The sequence below is a fragment of the Theropithecus gelada genome, chromosome 7a (assembly GCF_003255815.1).
Source record: "Theropithecus gelada isolate Dixy chromosome 7a, Tgel_1.0, whole genome shotgun sequence".
NCBI classification, from domain to species: domain Eukaryota; kingdom Metazoa; phylum Chordata; class Mammalia; order Primates; family Cercopithecidae; genus Theropithecus; species Theropithecus gelada.
In genome coordinates, this window is record NC_037674.1 from 51590896 (window position 1) to 51613733 (window position 22838).

Genomic DNA, 22838 nt, shown 5'->3' on the forward strand with positions numbered 1-22838 from the left:
TTTTTTTGGTGGTATGCCCCATTACTCTCCCCTTCTCTCCCTCTCTCTTTTTTACTAATGTGCTCCTCATCTCTGTCTGAGACCTCATCAAAATGGATTTTACCACCCATATTTCTACCAGTTTTCTGATCAGTATCACTTAGGTAATCTCTAAAAAGATTGAGGCTTTCTCTACAGCTCTCCTTTTTCTGATCCCTTACTAGAATAGACTTTTATGCCTGTTTATGGCAACATAGGCTTTTTCTGCATGTACTTCCAAATTCTATCAGCTCTGTCCATTAACCAGTTCCAAAGCTGCTTCCACATTTTTAGTTATTTGTTACAGCAGCACCCCACTTCTTAGTACCAATTTCTGCCTTGGCCGTTTGGCAGAAAGAGAGAAAGAGTGGGGACTCCCATCCCCACTCTTTCTCTCTCTTTTTAAATTTAATTAATTTATTTATTTTTATTTTTTGAGATAGAGCCTTGCTTTGTCACCCAGACTGGAGTGCAGTGGTGCGATTTTGGCTCACTGCACCCTCCACCTCCCAGGTTCAAGTGATTTTCCTGCCTCAGCCTCCTGAATAGCTGGGATTACAGGTGTGTGCCATCACACTTGGCTAATTTTTGTATTTGTAGTAGAGGCGGGGTTTCATCATCTTGGCCAGTCTGGTCTTGAACTCCTGACCTCAGGTGATCTACCCGCCTTGGTGTCCCAAAGTGCTGGGATTACAGGCATAAGCCACCACGCCCAGCTTCTCTCTCTTTTTTTTTCTTAAGTCAAGGTGTCACTCCGTCACCCAGGTTGGTGTGCAGTGGCACCGTCATAGCTCACTGCAGCCTTGACTTCCTGGGCTGAAGCAGTCCTTCCACCTTAGACTCCTGAATAGCTAAGAGTACAGGTGTGTGCCATGATGCCTGGCTAATTTTTTGACTTCTCTCTAAAGATAAGTTCTCATTAGTCCAGGTGTGGTGGCTCATGCCTGTAATCCCAACACTTTGGGAGGCCGAGACGGGTGGATCACGAGGTAAGGAGATTGAGACCATCCTGGCTAACATGGTGAAACCCCGTCTCCACTAAAAATACAAAAAATTAACCAGGTGTGGTGGCGGGCGCCTGTAGTCCCAGCTACTCGGGAGGCTGAGGTAGGAGAATGGTGTGAACCCGGGAGGTGGAGCTTGCAGTGAGCCGAGACCGCGCCACTGCACTCCAGCCTGGGCAACAGAGCGAGACTCCGCCTCAAAAAAAAAAAGAAAAAAAAGAGAGAGAGATAAGCTCTCATTACATTTCCCAGAGGGGTCACAAACTCCTGGCCTCAAGCAATCCTCTTGCCTCCCAAAGTGCTGGGACTACAGGTGTGAGCCACCATGCCTGGTTTCCCTCTCTCTTTTGAATGGAGATATGTTTACTTTTAGAAGTAGTATGTACTTACTACAAAAAATGTTAAATGATATGGAACTGTATGGGCTAGAGATTGAAAAGCTTCCATGTCTCCACCCCTAAGAGTAATTGACACCCCTTTTGCATAGTCAGACTTTGTACATACATACTGTCCCTACTTTTTCTTTATTCTTGCTTGTTTGTTTCATTTCCTTCAGGTCTCCGGGAAACCTAGAGAAAAACCGTTATGGGGATGTACCCTGCCTGGACCAAACTAGAGTGAAGCTAACAAAGCGAAGTGGCCATACTCAGGTAGACAGATAAATGTAATCTTTTTACGTGCACTGGGGGAAATTGAGCTTCTTCCAGAGTTAAGCTTACTAATACTTTAGTAGAATGAAAGTAGACTCCGAGGCCAGAGAGATTAGGTTTGAGTTTATATTTTGCTACATACTAGTCTGTGACCATAGGCAAGTCCTTGAATGCCCATCTCACAGTATTGAGTGGAAATTAAATGAAATTCTTTATGTGAATGCTGATAGTGCAAGGTCTGATATATTGTAGGTGCTTCATAGGTGTTAAATTATTTATCCTTTACTCCTTAGTTGTAAAGTCATGGTCATATAGTCCAATTCCTTTGGTGAGTATATATGCATCAATACAAAGCAACCTTGATTTTAAGTGACCTCTGATTTCTCCATCTGTATCTGAGGAAACTGTGGACAACTTATGTATACATAAATGTCTAGGGATAGAGATGAAATGGTCAAATGACTATTTATTTAATATATTAATTTGATTATATCTACATGTTAAAAACCTCATATGTAATCTATTACGAGATATTTAACAAACATTTTATTCAAACACTTTACATACACCTTTAACTAAAGTTAAAGGTGTCTTTAGTGTCTTTGTCACATTTGAGCCACTTTTTTTTCTCCCTCAAGACAGAGTCTTGCTTTATTGCCCAGGCTAGAGTACAGTGATCACAGCTCACTGCAACCTTGACCTCCTGGGCTCAAGTGATTCTTGTACCTCAGCCTCCCAAGTAGCTGAGACCACAGGCATGTGCCACATACCTGGCTAATTTTAAAATATTTTTGTAGAGACAAGTTCTCACTATGTTGCCCAGTCTGGTCTTGAACTCTTGTGCTCAAACAATCCTCTTGCGTCAGCCTCCCTAAGTGCTGGAATTACAGGCCACTTTTTGAGTCAGTCTAACAAGGTTTTCCAGAGTACAGTGTCTTTATTTATTTTTAAGTGTGTGGCATTGTGACTGAAATTTTATCCTAAAACAGGAAAATCTGTTAGGGTAACATTAGGACAAGTTGGTTTTTTAATTCATCCTGCGTCTTATGCATCCCCTATAATGTGATTCATTCACTTATTCCTTTGTAAAATCCTTAAAAAAAAAATAGAGAGACAGGGTCTTATTCTGTTACCCAGACTGGAGTGCAGTGACTTGATCATAGCTCACTGCACCCTTGAACTTCCGGGCTCAAGCGATCCTCCCACCTCTGCCTCCTAAGTAGCTGAGACTACAGGCACATGCCATTACACATGCCTGATTTTTTTTTTTAATTTTTGTAGAGCTAGGGTCTCACTCTGTTGCCCAGGTTCCTCCTGGGCTCAAGCAATCCTCTCACCTTGGCCTCCCAAAGTGCTGGGATTACAGGCATGAGCCAGTGTGCCTGGCCATAAATTCCTTTTTAATATAACTTGTTTATAGCAACATCCAACCTTAGAATTTTGAGATGAATGACTAAATTATTATCTTCCTTTTTTTCCCTTCTGATATACCAATTTTATTAGGTGATGTCTCTAAAAAACCCAATTTTGTTAGGTGATCTCATAAAAAAAAAAAAAAAAAACAAACAGCATTGACTGAGGTGTTGTTCAAAGTAAAGTTATTTTATTTTTATTATTTTTTTTGAGACAGAGTTTCGCTCTTGTTGCCCAGGCTGGAGTGCAATGGCGTGATCTCAGCTCACTGCAACCTCCACCTCCCGGGTTCAAGCGATTCTCCTGTCTCAACCTCCTGAGTAGCTGGGATTACAGGTGCATGCCACCACACCCAGCTAATTTTTGTATTTTTAGTAGATACGGGTTTCATCATTTGGTCTCGAACGCCTGACCTGAGGTGATCTGCCTGCCTTGACTTCCCAAAGTACTGGGATTACAGGCATGAGCCACTGCGCCAGCAAACTTAAGTAATTTAAATAGTACCTCTTTAACATGATACACACTGTAAGGACTTGTTATATCCCTTCTCTTTCTGGGGAATAATTTTTGGAAAAATTATTGCCTTGTATTTGGGCATATATGATATGTGGGTTGGGACCCCAGGATCATGGTTTCCAACTCTCTTGTCCCTGTTGTTTCAAGCACATAAACTGAATTCACATCCTTATCCAGGACCCTTGGAGAAGATTTTCCTGCAGGAGCATTTGAGCTAAGAGACTGGCTGGCTGGAGGGTAAATTCATAAGTACTGCTGAGATCATCATCATATATGCCCTGAAGGAGTAGAGTACAGCGGTTGAGTTGGGGCTTTGGAGTCAGAGATATCTGTATTTATCCATTTTGTTGATTTCCCTGTCTCCAGTACCTAGAACAGTGCCTGATACGTATTAGACACTCAGGACATATTTGTGAATCAGTGAATCTTAGTGTACTGGGAGACTCTTCTAGTCATCCTGTGGTTAATATGAAGATCATTGTCTGATTTGTAGTCCCTCTCCTTACTGAAACATTAGTGGAGGCTTTATTTTTATAGCAAATGGAGTATTTAGGCTTTTGTTTGTTTTATTTTGATTTTAGTGTTTTTTTGACATTATTCACTTTGGGGGGTTAGGAAAGCAAAAAAAAAAATTATTTACTTAGCTTTGGGGACTTAACAGTGTCATGAAATTTCCACCTATGGGGCTATTTTTCCATTGTTTCCTGATATTTAGTTGTTTTTAAATTTTAATTGATAAAATTTTATATATTTATGGTATACAGTATAATATTTTAAAATATTGTGCATTGCAGAGAGGCTAAGTCAAGCTAGTTAACATATGCATTACTTCACATATTTACCTTGTTTTGTGGTGAAAACACTTAAAATCTGCTGTCCTCCATTTTCAAGTATACAATACCTTGTTAATTGGAGGATTCAGGCTTTTTAGTGACTTGTTCACTTGATTTGCTTCTGGAATTTTAAAGCTGTTAGTCCCAGTTTCTGTTGAACACGGCTACCTTAATCTGTTTGGGCTGCTGCAAGAAAAATACCACAGGCAGGATGGCTTATAAACAACAGAAATTTATTTCGCACTATTGTAGAGTCTGGGAAGTCCTAGATCAATGTGCTGGCAGATTTGGGGTCTGGTGAGGGCCCCTTTCTTGGTTCATAGACCACCGTCTACTCATTGCATCCTCACATGGCAGAAGGGAAAGGGGTGAGGGAGCACTTCAGAACTCTTCTGTTTTACAAGGGTACTAATCCCATTTGTGAGAGCTCTGTCCTCATGGTCTTCATCACTCAATCACCTGTCTCAAGGCCCCATCTCCTAATACCATTACATTGAGGGTTTGGGGTTGGGATGTATACATTTAAAGTTATGGGGGACACAAATGTTCAGTCTATAGCAATGGCCCATAACATAGTGTGCCGGGTTTGTTCTTCCTGCTATTTCAATTTGCCCCCAAGTATATACTTTGTCTCTGGGTCATTTTCAGTTTTGAGATGGAGTCTCGCTCTGTCGCCCTGGCCGGAGTGCAGTGGCGCGATCTCAGCTCACTGCAAGCTCCGCCTCCTGGGTTCACACCATCCTCCTGCCTCAGCCTCCTGAGTAGCTGGAACTACAGGCGCCCACCACCACGCCCGGCTAATTTTTTTGTTTTGTTTTGTTTTGTATTTTTAGTAGAGACGGGGTTTCACTGTGTTAGCCAGGATGGTCCCGATCTTCTGACCTCGTGATCCGCCCATCTCGGCCTCCCAAAGTGTTGGGATTACAGGCATGAGCCACTGTGCCCAGCCTTCAGTTTTAATATCCAATGATTCTTCCAAAGTTGCTGAAATTAAAAATTTTAATTCCCTGGGAATTAAAAATCAGCAGTCTCAGAGACCAGTGCTAAAGCTGATAGTTCTTAGTTATAAAGCAATAATGTAAAGAAGTGACAATTCTTTTCGAAGCATGAAGTTAGTTCCTCCTTATGTTCTTACTAATGTTGACTGGCATATACCAGGTAAATCTTTTGTACTTTTCCATACCTTCTCCCTTGGTCCTCAAGAGGTTATACCATTTGTATGTGCCAGGTTGAGTAGAGGATAGGCTTAGGCTAACTGCACCCTGGATTGAGAAGCCCGGGAAGTGAGTGAGGCTTTTAGCATGCTGAGTCTGCTGCAAGTGGTCTGTTAGCTCAGTGAAGTTGTCTGAGTTAGGGTAGGACAGTAATCGTATGAGGCCAATACTAGCTGCTATGGGAGGGAAAACTGTGAGTTTATCACTCCACTATTTAGTCAAAGAAATAGTTTCTAAGGAGGAAAGTCTTGACTAAATAAGTAGTAGAGTGATAAACTGGTAGACTGACTGGCTAAGGAACACAAATCCAAGTAACACGGGTTTGACCATGAGGTAGAGATATCTTAGGAGGTTAGCTATGGAATACTGACAGTTCAGAATGCCCTCCCAGTGATAGGACCCACAGGAGAAAGAGTGATAGGTTGAGGAAAGTCAGTCTGACCTCTCTAGTGCAGTGGGTTATGAGTTTTCCCTAGTTTGCTATTGAAACTTTTCTTTTGTCCTCTGTAACCCTTCACACCTTCCCTTATCCATTCCACTGCCTCCATCCATTCAACTCTCAACTAGTTATACTATAACATGAAACTGCAGCTGATCAATGTTTCTCTTTTATCAGCCTGGATCAAAGGATCTTTTGAGTAGGTATTAATAAAAAATGATGTTGAAGTAATTAAGACTGAGGACATTAGAAGGTGGGAGAATACCCTGGAAGAGAGAGAGTCAGAAGCTATTCATTGAGATGCCTTTGAATTTGACTGGAAGTTGCTTTGCATTAATTCAGGTAGTAATGGAGTTCAGGTGTATGGCCTGTCCTGTTAATGGTCCTAAGTATGAGGTGTAGCTTTATTTCTTCTCCATTCACATTTTGCCTTTTGTGTATGGCAGGACGGACCAGATATTCCTACTTGCTTGCCTTGCTCATTTGGTCCTGTGCTACAGTGTTGCAAGTCCTGATGGACCCTTTTCTTGTAAATAACAGTTTCTGTTGAGTTATAGTTCACTCTGGCATACTGCCACTGTTACTACTTGAGATGTCACTGGGGCAGTTACTACTGTTAATACTTGAGACTGTCATTAGGAGACTGAATGAAGGGGGACAAACATAGAAATGAAAACTTAAGACAAAAATAACTACTCTAAAGGAAGGGTAACATGGGGAAGAAGAAGACAGCTCCCTACTTCTACTGAGCAAAGGCAGCCCTGAGCTTCTACAGCCCTTTGTATTTATTGGGTAGCAAGAGCAGGGAGGAGGAGGTAACTATTGGTCAGCTGCTTAATTGATCACAGGTTCATATTATGGTTGACAGGCTTCAGATGTGCCTAATCACAAGCAACACTTGTGCCTTGGTCGTGACTGCCCTCGGCATTCCTTCTGGGTGGCAGATGCAGTTTGTCAGTTTGCTAACATCCTGCTTTCATGAGAAGTTTGCTTTTTGCTCATATAGCCTCCAGTGGTATACTGAGTTGATCATGACCCTCATTCTTTCAGCCTCCAACAGTTCACATACCATACAATTTACCTATTTAAAGTATGTAAGTCGCCGGGCGCAGTGGCTCACGCCTGTAATCCCAGCACTTTGGGAGGCCGAGGCAGGCAGATCACGAGGTCAGGAGATCAAGACCACGGTGAAACCCCGTCGCTACTAAAAATACAAAAAATTAGCTAGGCATGGTAGTGGGCACCTGTAGTCTCAGCTACTCGAGTGGCTGAGGCAGGAGAATGGCATAAACCCGGGAGGCGGAGCTTGCAATGAGCCGAGATTGCGCCACTGCACTACAGCCTGGGCGACAGAGTGAGACTCCATCTCAAAAAAATAATAATAATAAAAATAAAGTATATAAGTCAATGGCTGTTAGTATATTCACAGAGTTGTGCAACCATCACCACAATCAACTTTAGAACATGTTTTTCATTTCCCAAAGAAACCTCACACCCTTGGCAGTTACTACCTATTTCCCTCTAACCCACCCTAATTTATTTCCTGTCTCCATAGATTTGCCTGTTCTAGGGATCTCATACAAAGAGAATCCTAGACTATGTAACTTCTTGTGTCTGGCTTCTATTACTTAGCGTAATGTTTTCTAGGTCCATCCATGTCATAGCATGTATTATCACATCACTCCTTTTTACTGCCAAATAATATTCCATTGTATGGATATACCACCTTTATTCATTTATCAGTTGAAGGACATTTGAGTTGTTTCCATTTTTGGCTATTATGAATAATGCTGCTATGGATATTTATGTATAAGGTTTTGTATGGACGTATGTTATTATTTTGCTAAGGAGTGGAATTGCTGGGTCATATGGTAACTTTTTAATCTTTTGAGGAACAACCAGGCTGTTTTCTAAAGTAACTGCAGCATTTTACATTATCACTAGCAATGTATAAGCACGGTATACATGTGTATGAGGGTTTCAGTTTTTCCACATCCTTGCCAGCAATATTATCTATAATTGATATCTGTAGTCATCCTAGTGGGTGATTAGTATCGTGGTATAGATTTGCATTTCCCTGATGGCTAATGATGAAAGATTTTTTTTGTTTTTTTTTTTGAGACGGAGTCTTGCTCTGTCACCCAGGCTGGAGTGCAGTGGCACCATCTTGGCTCACTGCAAGCTCTGCCTCCTGGGTTCATGCCATTCTCCTGCCTCAGCCTCCTGAGTAGCTGGGACTACAGGTGCCTGCCACCATGCCCAGCTATTTTTTTTTTTTTTTTTTTTTGTATTTTTAGTAGAGATGGAGTTTCACTGTGTTAGCCAGGATGGTCTCGATCTCCTGACCTCGTGATCCACCCTCCTCGGCCTCCCAAACTGCTGGGATTACAGGCGTGAGCCACCATGCCTGGCATAAGTTTTTAATTTTAATATAGTTTATCTCTTTTCTATTGTCACTTATGCCTTTGGTGTCATATCTGTTGTATCTGTGAAGACTTTGCCTAAACCAAGGTCACAAAGATTTACTCTTACCTTACATTTTATTCTGAGAATTTTAATAGTTTTAATCCCTTACATTTGGTCTTTGATCCATTTTGCAGTTTTTATGTATGGTGTGAGGAAGGAGTCAGCTTGATTTCTCTGCATGTAGATATCTACTTGTCCCAGCACCATTTATTGAACTGAGGGTTTGAGCTGACCATTTCACTGCTCATTTTCTGCTCAACAAGAAGAGAATATTCACACCTTGGGTTTTACTTACTGAGTACATCATTTTATGACCCAAATGGTATATTCTGTGTAGCTATAGTGATGTCTCCTTTTTTATCATTAGACAGATTACATCAATGCCAGCTTCATGGATGGCTACAAGCAGAAGAATGCTTACATTGGCACACAAGGTAAGCTGGTCCGTCCCTCCCATGTTGATTTTGTGCCATCTACTTATGATTCCCTGTGCCAAATGATAGCATAATTTTTAAACGAATGGTAACTTGAGTGGAGGTTTTGGCCACTAGATCCTGGCCTTTTATAAAGATTGGTGGTGGTTGAGAAAAGCAGATAAGAAGTCTGGGGTTTCTGTACCAGGTATGCCTGGAAACTCACCGCATGGAGATAAACTGGAGATTTAAACACATAACACTACGGCCTGCAAGTTTTGGGGCTATTTCTTAATATTGGCAAGGGTGTAGGGTATCAGAATTCATCAGCCAGTGAGCTCTTCATGCTCTTCCTCTCTAGTAAGAGGCCAAGAATAGCGGACACCCCAGAGATTGAGTCCAATCTAGGAATGAGTATTGCTGTCCTAATAGGCCTAGGCTGGTTCCTATACCATCACAGAGCACTCCAATAAATGTTCTGACATAGATAGTATGTGCTAGTAAGTCTGACAGTGAAAACTGAACTCTAGGAGGATTTCTCATTTTTTTTCTCTCTCTTTTGAGACGGAGTCTTGCTCTTTCACCCAGGCTAGAGTGCAGTGGCACCACCTCAGCTCACTGCAACCTCCACCTCCCGGGTTCAAGTGATTCTCCTGCCTCAGCCTCCTGAGTAGCTGGGACTACAGGTGTGTGCTACCACGCCCGGCTAATTGTTGTATTTTTAGTAGAGACTGGGTTTCACCATGTTGGACAGGCTGGTCTCGAATTCCTGACCTCGTGATCTGCCCGCCTCGGCCTCCGAAAGTGTTGGGATTATAGGCATAAGCCACCATGCCCGGCCTCTAGGAGGATTTCAGATGGAGTTTCTATAAATGTTCCTATGATCCTAGTACTCTTTCTGACCTGGCCTCTCCATCTCAAGAATATCATGTCACTTTCTTTTTTTTTTTTTTTTTTTTGAGACGGAGTCTCGCTCTGTCGCCCAGGCTGGAGTGCAGTGGCCAGATCTCAGCTCACTGCAAGCTCCGCCTCCTGGGTTTACGCCATTCTCCTGCCTCAGCCTCCCGAGTAGCTGGGACTACAGGCGCCCGCCACCTCGCCCGGCTAGTTTTTTGTATTTTTAGTAGAGACGGGGTTTCACCCTGTTAGCCAGGATGGTCTTGATCTCCTGACCTCGTGATCCGCCCGTCTCGGCCTCCCAAAGTGCTGGGATTACAGGCTTGAGCCACCGCGCCCGGCCTATCATGTCACTTTCAAAGATGGTAGGAGGAAATCATAACACAAAAAGACAACAAACCATCAATGGGCATAAGGCCCTTTGACCACTGCAGAGCAAGATATGGTGGATACCTCCTTAATCAAGTGATCAAACTTAGTATCACCAGTAAAGGACAAAGGGACATTATGTATACCTCCTGATATGATACATTGAGAAATAAATATCACCTGCATTGTGTATTGCGAGTTTTAAAATCTGAATCTAGTTATGGGAAACACTCCAGATTGTGTGACATACTATAAGAAAACTGGCTCAGACTCTCCAAAGTTAATGCCATAAAAAACAAAAAGGCAGAGAACTGTTCTAGATTAAAGGGAGACTAAAGAGAACCATGGCCGGACACAGTGGCTCACACCTGTAACCCCAGTACTTTGGGAGGCTGAGGTGGGAGTATCACTTGAGCCCACGAAGCAGAGGTTGCTGTGAGCCGAGATTGCACCACTGTACTCCAGCCTGGCTGACACAGCGAGATCCTGCCTCAAAAATAAATAAATAAATAAAAAGGCTGGGCGCAATGATTCACACCTGTAATTCCAGCACTTTGGGAGGCCAGGGCAGGTGGATCACCTGAGGTCGGTAGTTCGAGACCAGCCTGACCAACATGGAGAAACCCCATTTCTACTAAAAATACAAAATTAGCCGGGCGTGGTGGCACATGCCTGTAATCCCAGCTACTTGGGAGGCCGAGGCAGAAGAATCGCTTGAACCCAGGAGGCGGAAGTTGCAGTGAGCCAAGGTTGCGCCATTGCACTCCAGCCTGGGCAACAAGAGCGAAACTCCGTCTCAAAAAGAAAAAAAATAAGAGGATCTGTGATTAGATCCTCAATTGGGAGAAAAAAACTATTGAAGACAAACTATTGAGACAATTGGAGACTTTGTGTTAGCCAACATTATATCCATGTTTAATGTATGCTTAAGGTGATAATGGTATTCTTGTATAGGAAGATGTCCTTGTTTTCCTAGTAAATGCTCAAGTATTTGGGAATAAAATATCATAATGTCTGCAACTTCTTTATTTTTTTTTTATTTTTTATTTTTTGAGACGGAGTCTCGCTCTGTCACCCAGGCTGGAGTGCAGTGGCCGGATCTCAGCTCACTGCAAGCTCCTCCTCTCGGGTTCACGCCATTCTCCTGCCTCAGCCTCCCGAGTAGCTGGGACTACAGGCAACCGCCACTTCGCCTGGCTAGTTTTTTGTATTTTTTAGTAGAGACGGGGTTTCACCGTGTTAGCCAGGATGGTCTCGATCTCCTGACCTCGTGATCCGCCCATCTCGGCCTCCCAAAGTGCTGGGATTACAGGCTTGAGCCACCGCGCCCGGCCAACTTCTTTATTTTTAATTAATTAATTTTTTGAGATGGAGTTTTGCTCTGTCGCCCAGGCTGCAGTGCAATGATGTGATCTTGGCTCACTGCACCTTCCACTTCCAGGGCTCAAATGATTCTCCTGCCTCAGCCTCCCAAGTAGCTGGGATTACAGGCACCTGCCACCATGCCCAGCTAATTTTTGTATTTTTGGTGGAACCAGGGTTTTGCCATGTTGCCTAGGCTGGTCTTGAACTCCCGGCCTGAAGTGATCTGCCTACCTCAGCTTCCCAAAGTGCTGGGATTACAGGCATCAGCCACTGTGCCCGGCCTATATTTCTACTAATGATGTAATCTAATGAGAAGACCTATTATATATCAGATGCATAAATGCTATCTAATTATAGAGACTCTGCAAGGGAAGTTTATTAATTTATAGATGAGCAAACTGAAACCCAAAAGTTGACATGACCTTGGACCATGCAGCTAGTAAGTGACAGAACCAGGGTTTGAACCCATGTTTGCTTGATTCAGAAGTTTTTACAAGCCAAGTCAGTGGATTGTTTCACCTATGTCAGTATAAACTGCTGACTTTATTTCTTGAGAGAAGTCTACTGTTAAAGGGTCTAAGCTGGGAAGTACAACTTTCCCTTCTAAGTATCTCTCTTGAGCCTGTGAGAAGTTTGCCCAGTCTGAGTCTGGTAACTGAGTTACCATGTGCTCTGACTGGTCAGTACTCCAATTCTGCTAGTTGTCTGAATGAAGTATATGAGAGTTGCTGTGGTGCAGGAGAGTAGGATGTGGATGAGGCTGAGGGTCAGAGATGTGGAAAAGGTGTCCTTACTGTCTTCTTGATGTGTATACTAGGGTAATGCATATCCATTGTGGAACATTTAGAAAACAAAAAGAATCCCTTATAACCCTAGGACCCAGAGATAATGTTAACATTTTACAGCATCTCCTCCTGGACCTTTATCTATGCATACATGCAGATATAGGCATACAAAATATTTAACCAGGCTGGGCACAGCAGCTCAAGCCTGTAATCCCTGCACTTTGGGAGGCTGAGGTGGGTGAATCACCTGAGGTCAAGAGTTTGAGACCAGCCTGGCCAACATGGTGAAACCTTGTCTCTACTAAAAATACAAAAGTTAGCCAGGCATGGTGGTGTGCGCCTGTAATCCCAGCTACTTGGGAGGCTGAGGCACGAGAATCGCTGGAACCCAGGAGGTGGAGGTTGCAGTGAGCCGAAATTGTGCCACTGCACTCCAGCCTGGGCAACAGAGTGAGACTCTGTCTTAAAAAAAAAAAAAAAAAAAAAAGGCCAGGCACGGTGGCTTAAGCCTGTAATTCCCGCACTTTGGGAGGCCGAGGCAGGTGGATCACCTGAGGTCAGGAGTTCAAGGTCAGGAGTTCGAGACCAGCCTGGCTAACACGGTGAAACCCAGTCCCTACTAAAATTAGCCGGGTGTGGTGGTGGGCGCCTACAGTCCCAGCTGCTTGGGAGACTGAGGGAGGAGAATCGCTTGAACCCGGGAGGCAGAGGTTGCAGTGAGCTGAGATCACGCCACTGAACTCCAGCCTGGGTGACAGAGTGATACTCGGTCTCAAAAAAAAAAAAAAAACTAAACTTTTAATTTAACCAAATATGCTCTTTCTATACACATCTCTTATTTCATTTAATGGTATCTGTGAATACCTTTCCATAGCAAAAAATACAGCTCTTACAACATCAGCTTTATAGACTGTATAAATTATGGGTATGCTATTATTTATTTATTTATTTTTGAGACAGGGTCTCACTCTGTCACCTAGGCTGGGTGACAGAGTGGTATGATCATGGTTCACGATCATGACTCAATGTAGCCTCGGTCTCTCCAGGCACAGGTGATCCTCTCACCTCAGTCTCCTGAGTAGCTGGGACTACAGGCATGTGCTACTACACCTGGCTAATTTTTGTATTTTTTGTAGGGACAGGGTTTCACAATGTTGCCCAGGTTGGTCTCAAACTCCTGGGCTCAAGTGATCTGCCTACCTCATCCTTCCAAAGGGCTGGGATTACACTTGACATGCCATAATTTAATTAATCCTCTCTTATTGGATATTTAGCGTATTTCTAAGACCTCACATGCTTTTGACATCATCCAATTCTGCAGAGAGGGCATTCCAGTATCATGTTAGTGCTTGCTAAAAGACTTAGCAATAATGGTAGTAGAACCAGCAGACTTCTAGGCCAAAATTAACCATTAGTACTGCCCTGCTTTCCTGAAAGCAGAGAGGGAAGAAACACCCGGAAAGTATGAGGAATTATCTTGAGTTGTTACTTTTTTTTTTTCTTGAGATGGAGTCTTGCTGTCACCCAGGTTGGAGTTCAACAGTGCGATCTAGGCTCAATGCAACCTCCACCTCCCGGGTTTAAGCAATTCTCCTAACTCAGGCTCCCAAGTAGCTGGGATTACAGGCACCCGCCATCATGCCCAGCTAATTTTTGTATTTTTAGTAGAGATTGGGTTTTACCATGTTGGCCAGGCTGGTCTCGGACTCCTGACCTCAAGTGATCTGCCCGCCTTGGCCTCCCAAAGTGTTGGGATTATAGGTGTGAGCCCTGCGCCTGGCCGGTTACTGTCTTGATCAAAGTGGAGTTGGTAGTCCACAAGTATCTTCAAAGTTATTGCTGAGTGCTCAGCCCTATGCAGGTTCTAACTAAAAAAGGAGAATTTGGCCAGGCACAGTGGCTCATGCCTGTAATCCCTTGTCCTTAGGATAATGTTTACTGAGATATCATTAATTCCCACAAAGTAAAATAATGGATGGAAGAGTATATAAATTAAATGGTTAGCCAGCTATGCCATCAAAAGCAAAAGAGAAGAAGCTTCACAAGGAATGAGGAGGTCAGAGAAAGCTTCACGGAAGAGGTGGCACTTGAAAATGGGTAGAAAATGAATAGCATTGGAGGTAATGGAGACAGCTTGAGCAAAAGAATAGAGGCCAAGGTGAGCATGGTGTGTCTATGTTCTGATGAAGAAACTTTTAAGAAAGATTAGGCCGGGCGCGGTGGCTCAAGCCTGTAATCCCAGCACTTTGGGAGGCCGAGACGGGCGAATCACAAGGTCAGGAGATCGAGACCATCCTGGCTAACCCGGTGAAACCCCGTCTCTACTAAAAAGTACAAAAAACCAGCCGGGCGAGGTGGCGGGCGCCTGTAGTCCCAGCTACTCAGGAGGCTGAGGCAGGAGAATGGCGTAAACCCGGGAGGCGGAGCTTGTAGTGAGCTGAGATCTGGCCACTGCACTCCAGCCTGGGCCACAGAGCGAGACTCCGTCTCAAAAAAAAAAAAAAAAAAGATTAAACTGATGGGGTTTCCCAGAGTAGACTGGAACGGAAAAAGGCCTATTCAGAAAAGTAGACTAAGAAGGTGTTACAGTAACTTAGACAGAAGATGATGTGGTCTTTGTGTCAGTGAAATTGAGCAGGAAGAGCAGCATGGGGAGAAGATGGGGGGCAAAAGAATAAAAAGCAAAAACATTTCAAAGGTAAAAAATCTCTAGGATTTGGTGACTGCTTCTGAGAGATGAAGGAAATGGGTAAGTCAGTGTTGACTTCAACTTTTTAACACTGAATGATTTAAGAATGCTAGTATCGTTAACAGAGATAAGAAAGTTGCAAGATAAAGCTAATTTTTCTTTTTTTTGAGATGGAGTCTCATTCTACTGCCCAGGCTGGAGTGCAGTGGTGCGATCTTGGCTCACTGCAACCTCAACCTCCTGGGGTCAAGCAATTCTTGTGCTTCAGCCTCCCAAGTACCTGGGACTACAGGCATGTGCCAGCACACTCGGCTAATTTTTGTATTTTTCATAGAGACGGGGTTTTACCATGTTGCCAGGCTGATCTCAAACTGCTGAGCTCAGGCAACCTGCCTGCCTTGGCCTCCCAGAGGGCTGGAATTATAGGCATGAGCCACTGCACCTGGCCAAGATAAAGCTAATTTTGAAGGAGGAGACTTAGTTGCAGACATAATGGATCTGAGATGATGGGAAACAGAAGGTTAATGGTTTAGTAAGCAATCTGTGATTATAAAACTGAAGCTTAGGTGAGATGAAAACAGCTAGAGACTCATACACAGTTGACACTGTCGGCCTGGATGTGATGGCTGAAGTTCTGATGATTAAGGCTCTGAGAGGGTATGTAGCAGTGCTTCCCAAACCTACCTATGACTCACCTGGGGATCTTGTTAACATGCAGATTCATGTTTCTTACACTCTCCCATACGATGCTGGTGTGATTTGTCCACGGACCACACTGAATAGCAGGGATGTGGAAAGATGAGCAAGGAGCTAACATCTATGGTTTGGAGTTACCATTGGGGAGTAAAACAGAAGAGCCTACAAAGGAAAAAAAGTGTTTCCCAGAGTCATGTTTCTTGTATTCTATTTTTATTACAGGTCCTTTGGAGAATACCTATCGTGATTTCTGGCTCATGGTATGGGAGCAAAAAGTCTTGGTGATTGTCATGACCACCCGGTGAGTTAATCCCTTTTTTCCACTGGTCTCCACCTCTACTCTGTCCCCTAAGCATAGGTGATTGAAGAGGGAAGTTTAGCTTTTAGAAATAATGTGGGCCAGCCTGGTGCAGTGGCTCACGCTTGTAATCCCAGCACTTAGGGAGGCCGAGGCAGGCAGATCATGAGGTCAGGAGTTCCAGACCAGCCTGGCCAGCCTGGTGAAACCCCATCTCTATTAAAAGTACAAAAAATTAGCCAGGCATGGTGGTGTTTGCCTGTAATCCCAGCTACTCGGGAGGCTGAGGCAGGAGAATCACTTGAACCCAAGAGGCAGAGGTTGCAGTGAGCTGACATCACGCCATTGTACTCCAGCCTGAGCTACAGAGCGAGACTATGTCTCAATTTTTAAAAAAAAATTTTTTGAGGATTAGGAAAGCCATGGCAAAGATTTTGAAATATCTCTTAGCTAATCCACAACCCGGGTATCGTGGAGATGAATAGATCTAACTTGTTAAAGCTTTAATCCCTGGCTCTGGCAACCCTGTGCCAGTTATACCCTATTTTGAGGTCCTGGCCTTATCCACTAAAGGAAGTTCTGGGAAACATGGGACAATTCTTTAATGTGTTCCCTATTTCCAGAGGGGTGCTCTCTTCCTGACTACCGAATTACCAGATCCCCTTTGCTCTCCATTTGTTGCTACTTTTTTTTTTTTTTTCCTTTTGAGATGGAGTCTCACTCTGCCGCCAGGCTGGAGTGCAGTGGCGTGATCTTGGCTCACTGTAACCTCCATCTCCCAGGTTCAAGCAATTCTCCTGCCTCAGCCTCCTGAGTAGCTAGGATGTGCCACCACGCCCAGCTAATTTTTTTTTTTTTTTTGGAGACGGTGTCTCGCTCTGTCACCCAGGCGGGAGTACAATGGCTCTATCTCAGCTCACCGCAACCCCTCCCGGGTTCAAGTGATTCTCCTGAGTAGCTGAGATTATAGGCATGTGCCACCATGCCCGGCTAATTTTTGTATTTTTAGTAGAGATGATCTGTCACCTCAGCCTCCCAAAGTGCTGGGATTGTAAGTGTGAGCCACTGCGCCCGGCCAGGAAGGTTTTAATGAAAGGAATATTTTTGAAAGTTTGGTCTACAAATCTGGCACATTTCAGGAATAACCTATTTCAGATGAGGAAGGAAAAAAATGAATGTTCAATTTCCTTCCTTAGCACTGTTATAACCACCTCTTATTTGGAGAGGAGGTAGTGGGAGAAGGAATACCTTGGGGGCACTGGAGGGTGGCAAGGTAGATTTAGGCTTTTTTTTTTTTTGAGACAGAGTCTCACTCTGTTGCGCTGCGCAGGCTGGAGTTCAGTGGTGCGACCTCAGCTCACTGCAACCTCTGCCTCCCAGGTTCGAGCGATTGTTCTGCCTCAGCAGAAGAATTCCCAAGTAGCTGGGATTACAGGTGCCCACCTCCATGCCTGGCTAATTTTTGTATTTTTAGTAGAGATGGGGTTTCACCATGTTGGCCAGGCTGGTCTTGAACTCCTGACCTCAGGCGATCCGCCACCTCAGTCTCCTAAAGTGCTGGGATTACAGGCACGAGTCACTGCGCCCAGCCTAAGCCTTTTTTTTTTTTTTGAGACAGAGTCTCGCTTTGTCATCTAGGCTGGAGTGCAGTGGTACCATCTCAGCTCACTGCAGTCTCAACCTCCTGGATTCAAGCAATCCTCCTGCCTCAGCCTCCTAAGTAGCTGGGACTACAGGTACCCACCACCATGCCTGGCTAGTTTTTGTATTTTTAGTAGAGACAGGGTTTCCATGTTACCTGGGCTGGGACTTTAGGCCTTTACACAAACCTCCTGCTAACATTCCAGGAGATGTGTGTTTATCAGTTCTCTATTATCCAACATCTCTTATTGGGGAAGACAATAAGCAGTGGCTGAGGTATAGGCCAGAGAGGTCTCTCTGACCTATCATATTTTCTCTACTGTTTTTTTTTCTTTTTCTTTTTCTTTTTTTTTTTTGAGATGGAGTCTCACCATGTTGCCCAGGCTGGTCTGAAACTCCTGGTCTTAGGTGATTCTCCTTCCTAAGCCTCTCAAGTAGCTGGGGTTACAGGCATGCACTACTACCCCCAGCTACTATACTGTTTTTTTCTCTGTTCACCCAGTATTTATCCCACATATATGAGAAGTACTATTGCATATTAGGAAAAAGACTAAATGCTATAGTAAGTGCTCAGTAACTGTATGCTATATGAGTACATGCAGAAACTTTGGCTGTGAGTACATTTGTTTAGCATGAAGAGGTTTCCTTTCCTTTCTGCTGAGAAAGTTAGAAGCAATGCAAGAGATGATATTGCTGCCTGGGGGTATATCAGGTCTTTGTGGAAGCCTGGTTACTGCTGTGGAGAGGAAGGATGGAAGGCTTACCTTGCTCTGTGTGTCTTCAGCTTTGAAGAAGGCGGCAGGAGAAAGTGTGGCCAGTACTGGCCTTTAGAAAAAGACTCTCGGATCCGATTTGGCTTCCTCACAGTGACCAATCTAGGCGTGGAGAACATGAATCATTATAAGAAAACAACACTAGAAATTCACAACACAGAGGTAAATCCAGGTTTCTTTTTTCTCACCTTATTGAAACAGGGGGAGAATACTTACTGTAATGAAAATCTCCAGAGGGAATAGATAGGATACCAGGGAGGTTATGAGTTGCTTCTGTTTTTCTAGGGACAGGATGAGGATATTTAACTCACAGCCAATATAGCCATATTACTGCAGCACAATAGGAACATTAAATAGGAGTAAAGCTTATAATTTTAGAAATCTGGGGCTGGGTAAGGCCGGGCGCGGTGGCTCAAGCCTGTAATCCCAGCACTTTGGGAGGCTGAGGCGGGCGGATCACAAAGTCAGGAGTTCAAGACCAGCCTGGCCAACGTAGTGAAACCCTGTCTCTACTAAAAAATAGAAAAAATTAGCTGGGAGGCAGAATCGCTTGAACTCACAATGCGGAGGTTGAAGTGAGCAGAGACCTCACCACTGCACTCCAGCCTGGGCAACAGTGAGAGACTGTCTCAAAAAAAAATAAATAAATAAATCTGGGGCTGGATGCAATGGCTTACGTCTATAATCCCAGCACTCTGGGAGGCAGAGGTGGAAGGATCACTTGAGCCCAGAAGTTCAAGACAATCTAGGCAACACAGTGAGATCTCATCTCTACAAAACATAGAAAAAATTAGCTGATCATGGTGGCACACGCCTGTGAGGTCAAGGCAGCAGTAAGTTTGATCATGCCACCGTACTCCAGCCTGGGCGACAGAGTAAGATCCTGTCTCAAAAAAAAATTCTGGATCTTACAGTATAGGAATTCTGCCTTTTCCAAACAATTAACCAACCCTTCCTTTGGGTTTATAGTAAAGAAGCAGTTACGGGGAAAAGTTGACAGTGGTGGATAGGAGCCTTGGTGGTAGGGATAACCAGGGTGTTGAGAATCTGGAAAAGCCAGTGGTAGCTAGGGGCAGGCAGAAATAACCTCGTTAACGTTTACTTCTTTTCTCATCTAAGGAACGGCAGAAACGCCAGGTGACCCACTTCCAGTTCTTGAGCTGGCCAGACTATGGTGTCCCTTCCTCAGCAGCTTCCCTCATTGACTTCTTGAGAGTGGTCAGAAACCAGCAGAGCCTGGCTGTGAGCAACATGGGAGCACGCTCCAAAGGGCAGTGCTCTGAGCCACCCATTGTGGTCCATTGCAGTGCAGGCATTGGCAGGACAGGTAATGCACCTAATGCAGCTCTTGGTGTCTGCAGAGGCAGTAGGGGTGGAGGAGGAAAAACAAAGCTCGTAGCCCACATCTGTGATTGGAGAAGGAACTCACTTGCTCCCTTGGTGGTGAATTGCTGTGAAAAATCCCTCTTCTAATGTCCTTTTGGTGGACCAAGTGATGGCCAGAATATATATTTCACAAGCCAAGTCCTCTAGGGGTTGATGTTTTATATACCCCATCATAACGCTGATCCTGTCACCTATTAGCACTGTCGCTGCAGGTATCCCAGGGAGCTCAGCTGGTCTGCTGCTTCCTTCCCATATAGCCCTCCCTGGAGGGACTCCCCACCCTGTGCTGTGTTCTCCATTCTGGAGCCAGTTAGCAGCTTTTGTCTTAAGGGCATGTACATGGTAGAAAATGTTGGCCTTTCTAGTTCAAAGGTCCTTTGGGAGAAAGTTGGGAATAGGTTTGTGTTAGGCCTCTGAAAAACTTGTAGACTCTGGAAATTAGGTGTGGGAGTGCTGTCAGTCTGTCTGTCTGGGATTGAAGCAGGAAGTTCCCTTATGTCACCTTCCCGTTTCCACTTCCTGTTACCCCAGTGTATGTCCTGAGAGGTAAGAGGCCTTCTCATTTCTCTGGCCTCCAACACTCCCTGTGACCTCCTCCTCGAGTCCTTTCAGGCCTAAGGCCACCTGGCCTTCTGCCAAGAGGTGCTTTGCCTTTGAATTCATTCATTCAGTTCTCCCTGGGTTATTTGGTAGAGGGAGGAGGAGAGGAGAGGTAAACCAGATGTGATCACTTCCTTCCTTCTTCAGGTACCTTCTGCTCACTGGACATCTGCCTGGCACAGCTGGAGGAGCTTGGCACCCTTAATGTGTTCCAGACGGTGTCACGCATGAGGACCCAGAGGGCCTTCAGCATCCAGACCCCTGAGCAGTACTATTTTTGCTACAAGGCCATCCTGGAGTTCGCAGAGAAGGAGGGCATGGTATCCTCTGGCCAAAACCTGCTGGCTGTGGAGGGTCAGTAACTCTCCCACGAACCTCCTACCTGCTGGCCAGCCTTCCTTAAACTACCCTGGACACCGCTGAGCCTATAGGTTGCCATCAGTTACGCTGAAGCCATGGATCAACTTCTTTCTTCTGTCTCCCGGCACACATGTGCACACAAGGCAGCCTTTCCCTTTGGCTAGATAAATGTGGTGAAATTGCCACTAGAAAGGGCCAGCAGCAATGTGTTCTTAATTCCTAGCACCTGCTATCAAACTGTGCCTTATTAAAACCAAATTGTGGCTATTGATTTTTGCCAGGGTCCCCGAGGTAAGTGGGGAAGGAACCTCCCTCCTCCTTTCTCCCACCATTCTCTTTCTGGAGGTCTCCTGTCTCCCACTCCTTCCCTTTGCTAGGATTTTATGGGGAGGTTTGGTGAGCATTTGCCTTTCTCCCCAGAGAGCTTGACCAAGTTACATATTCTAGAGATCGTCCTGAGTGCCAAGCACGTTTATAAGTAGGGCGTGTATTCGAGTCCTGTCATTCTGTGTGTGTGCGTGTGTGTACTTATGTGTATGGGTCCATATGTACGTGTGTATATAATATATATTGTATGTGATAATATGATCGTATTCTATAAATACATATACACACAGATATTCCTTTGTAGAAGTTCCTGGGGCTCTGTGTTGCAGTTCAGGACTCCTTGCTTCTTGGACCCTGCTATTTATCCTGGACTAGCTTGGGTTGGTGATCATGTCTCCTGTTGTCAGGCTACAGAGTGGTGGAAGAGGACACACACACTTCTCCATGTTCCTGCCACAGGGCCCCTTCCTTAAGTAATGACTTATCTCCCTCCTATTGGAGCCACGAATGTATTAGTTTGTGGTGACACTGGGTTAGCTCAGCATGGATTTCCCTTATCTGATGATTTTTCTGCGTTTACTTGGCCAATTTGGGGAACAGACCTCCACTGTGATTCCATACTCTCTCTTTGCTTTCACTATCCCATGGATGGGAGGCGGAGGGTAGAGATGAACTCACTGAGCAGCCAGAGCCACATGCAATCGGTACGAAGTCTTAGAAGGAAGGAGGCGTAGCCCAGGTATGAGAGAGAAAAAACTACTAAGAAAATGCCTCCCTGGGAGGATGGGCTGGGGCCCTTTTTCTTTTGCTGGATGGTTCCTTTATGAAGCTTGGCCGTCTACTGAGATGCCCATCTCTTCCTGCCTGCTAGCCTGCTAGACCCTCAAACTGGGTGGGTTCTGTGTCAATAAAAAGCTTTACCCTCTGGCTGAGTGAGGTGGTCCCCTGCAATCACTGTTTGTCCCCTACCCACCCAGCCTGTCCCTGCCTGCTCCCAGCCCACTCATCCTTATGTGCTAGGGATAAATCAAGAGTCCTTAGCACTCTACATTCCCAAGAAAATCCCAGGAACTCCTAAACCTTCCCCTGTCACAGAAGATGAGGTTGGCAGCTGATGAGACCTCAATAATTTTATATTGTAATAAGCTCTTTGAATGTGTATATTCTTATTTTTTACAATCATTTCATTTTTGTATTTAATATCAATGGACTGAGGCAGATTCAGAAAATAATTGTAATGTTCATATTCAATATCTTACAGTGATACAGTTTTGTATTTACATATAAATATACCGACATGATCAAAACCCTTTTAGCTTCATCAATTTAGCAGCCTGGGACATGAGGGAGGGGGTCCAGGAGCTGGTCTGGGAGGGATGAGGGAGGCAGGGAGGGACCCAAGGCTTCAGTATCTGAGACTTAGAGTTCTGACACTATGAGTTCACCTTGTCTGTAAGCCATGGCCCTATATCTGGACAGAGGGACCAGCACCAGTTCAGTGCTTGAGATGTGCTAAGTGCTATGCTAGGTGCTTTTTTCCTCATTGCTTCATTCAAACCTCACAACAATTCAGTGAGATATTATCTTCTCTCCCTTCTCCTGTGCACCCCTTTCTCATTTCTATATAGATGAGGAAAGTGAGGTCCAGAGGGTTACAGTGATTTGCTCTAAAACGAGCTCAAGTTG

At 44.5% G+C, this 22838-nt stretch overlaps 1 protein-coding gene across 1 annotated transcript in view; it reads left to right on the plus strand.

Annotated features, from left to right (window-relative positions):
* PTPN9 (protein tyrosine phosphatase, non-receptor type 9) overlaps positions 1-22459 on the plus strand; it is a 109271-nt gene extending 86812 nt beyond the window's left edge. Inside the window, exons 8-13 of the mRNA XM_025390255.1 lie at positions 1579-1672; positions 8921-8987; positions 15990-16068; positions 18491-18641; positions 19599-19806; positions 20613-22459. Of these exons, the coding sequence (XP_025246040.1) occupies positions 1579-1672; positions 8921-8987; positions 15990-16068; positions 18491-18641; positions 19599-19806; positions 20613-20827 (814 nt within the window). The 3' untranslated portion in view covers positions 20828-22459. The remainder of the gene's footprint in view (positions 1-1578; positions 1673-8920; positions 8988-15989; positions 16069-18490; positions 18642-19598; positions 19807-20612) is intronic.
* The last annotated feature ends 379 nt before the right edge of the window (positions 22460-22838 follow it).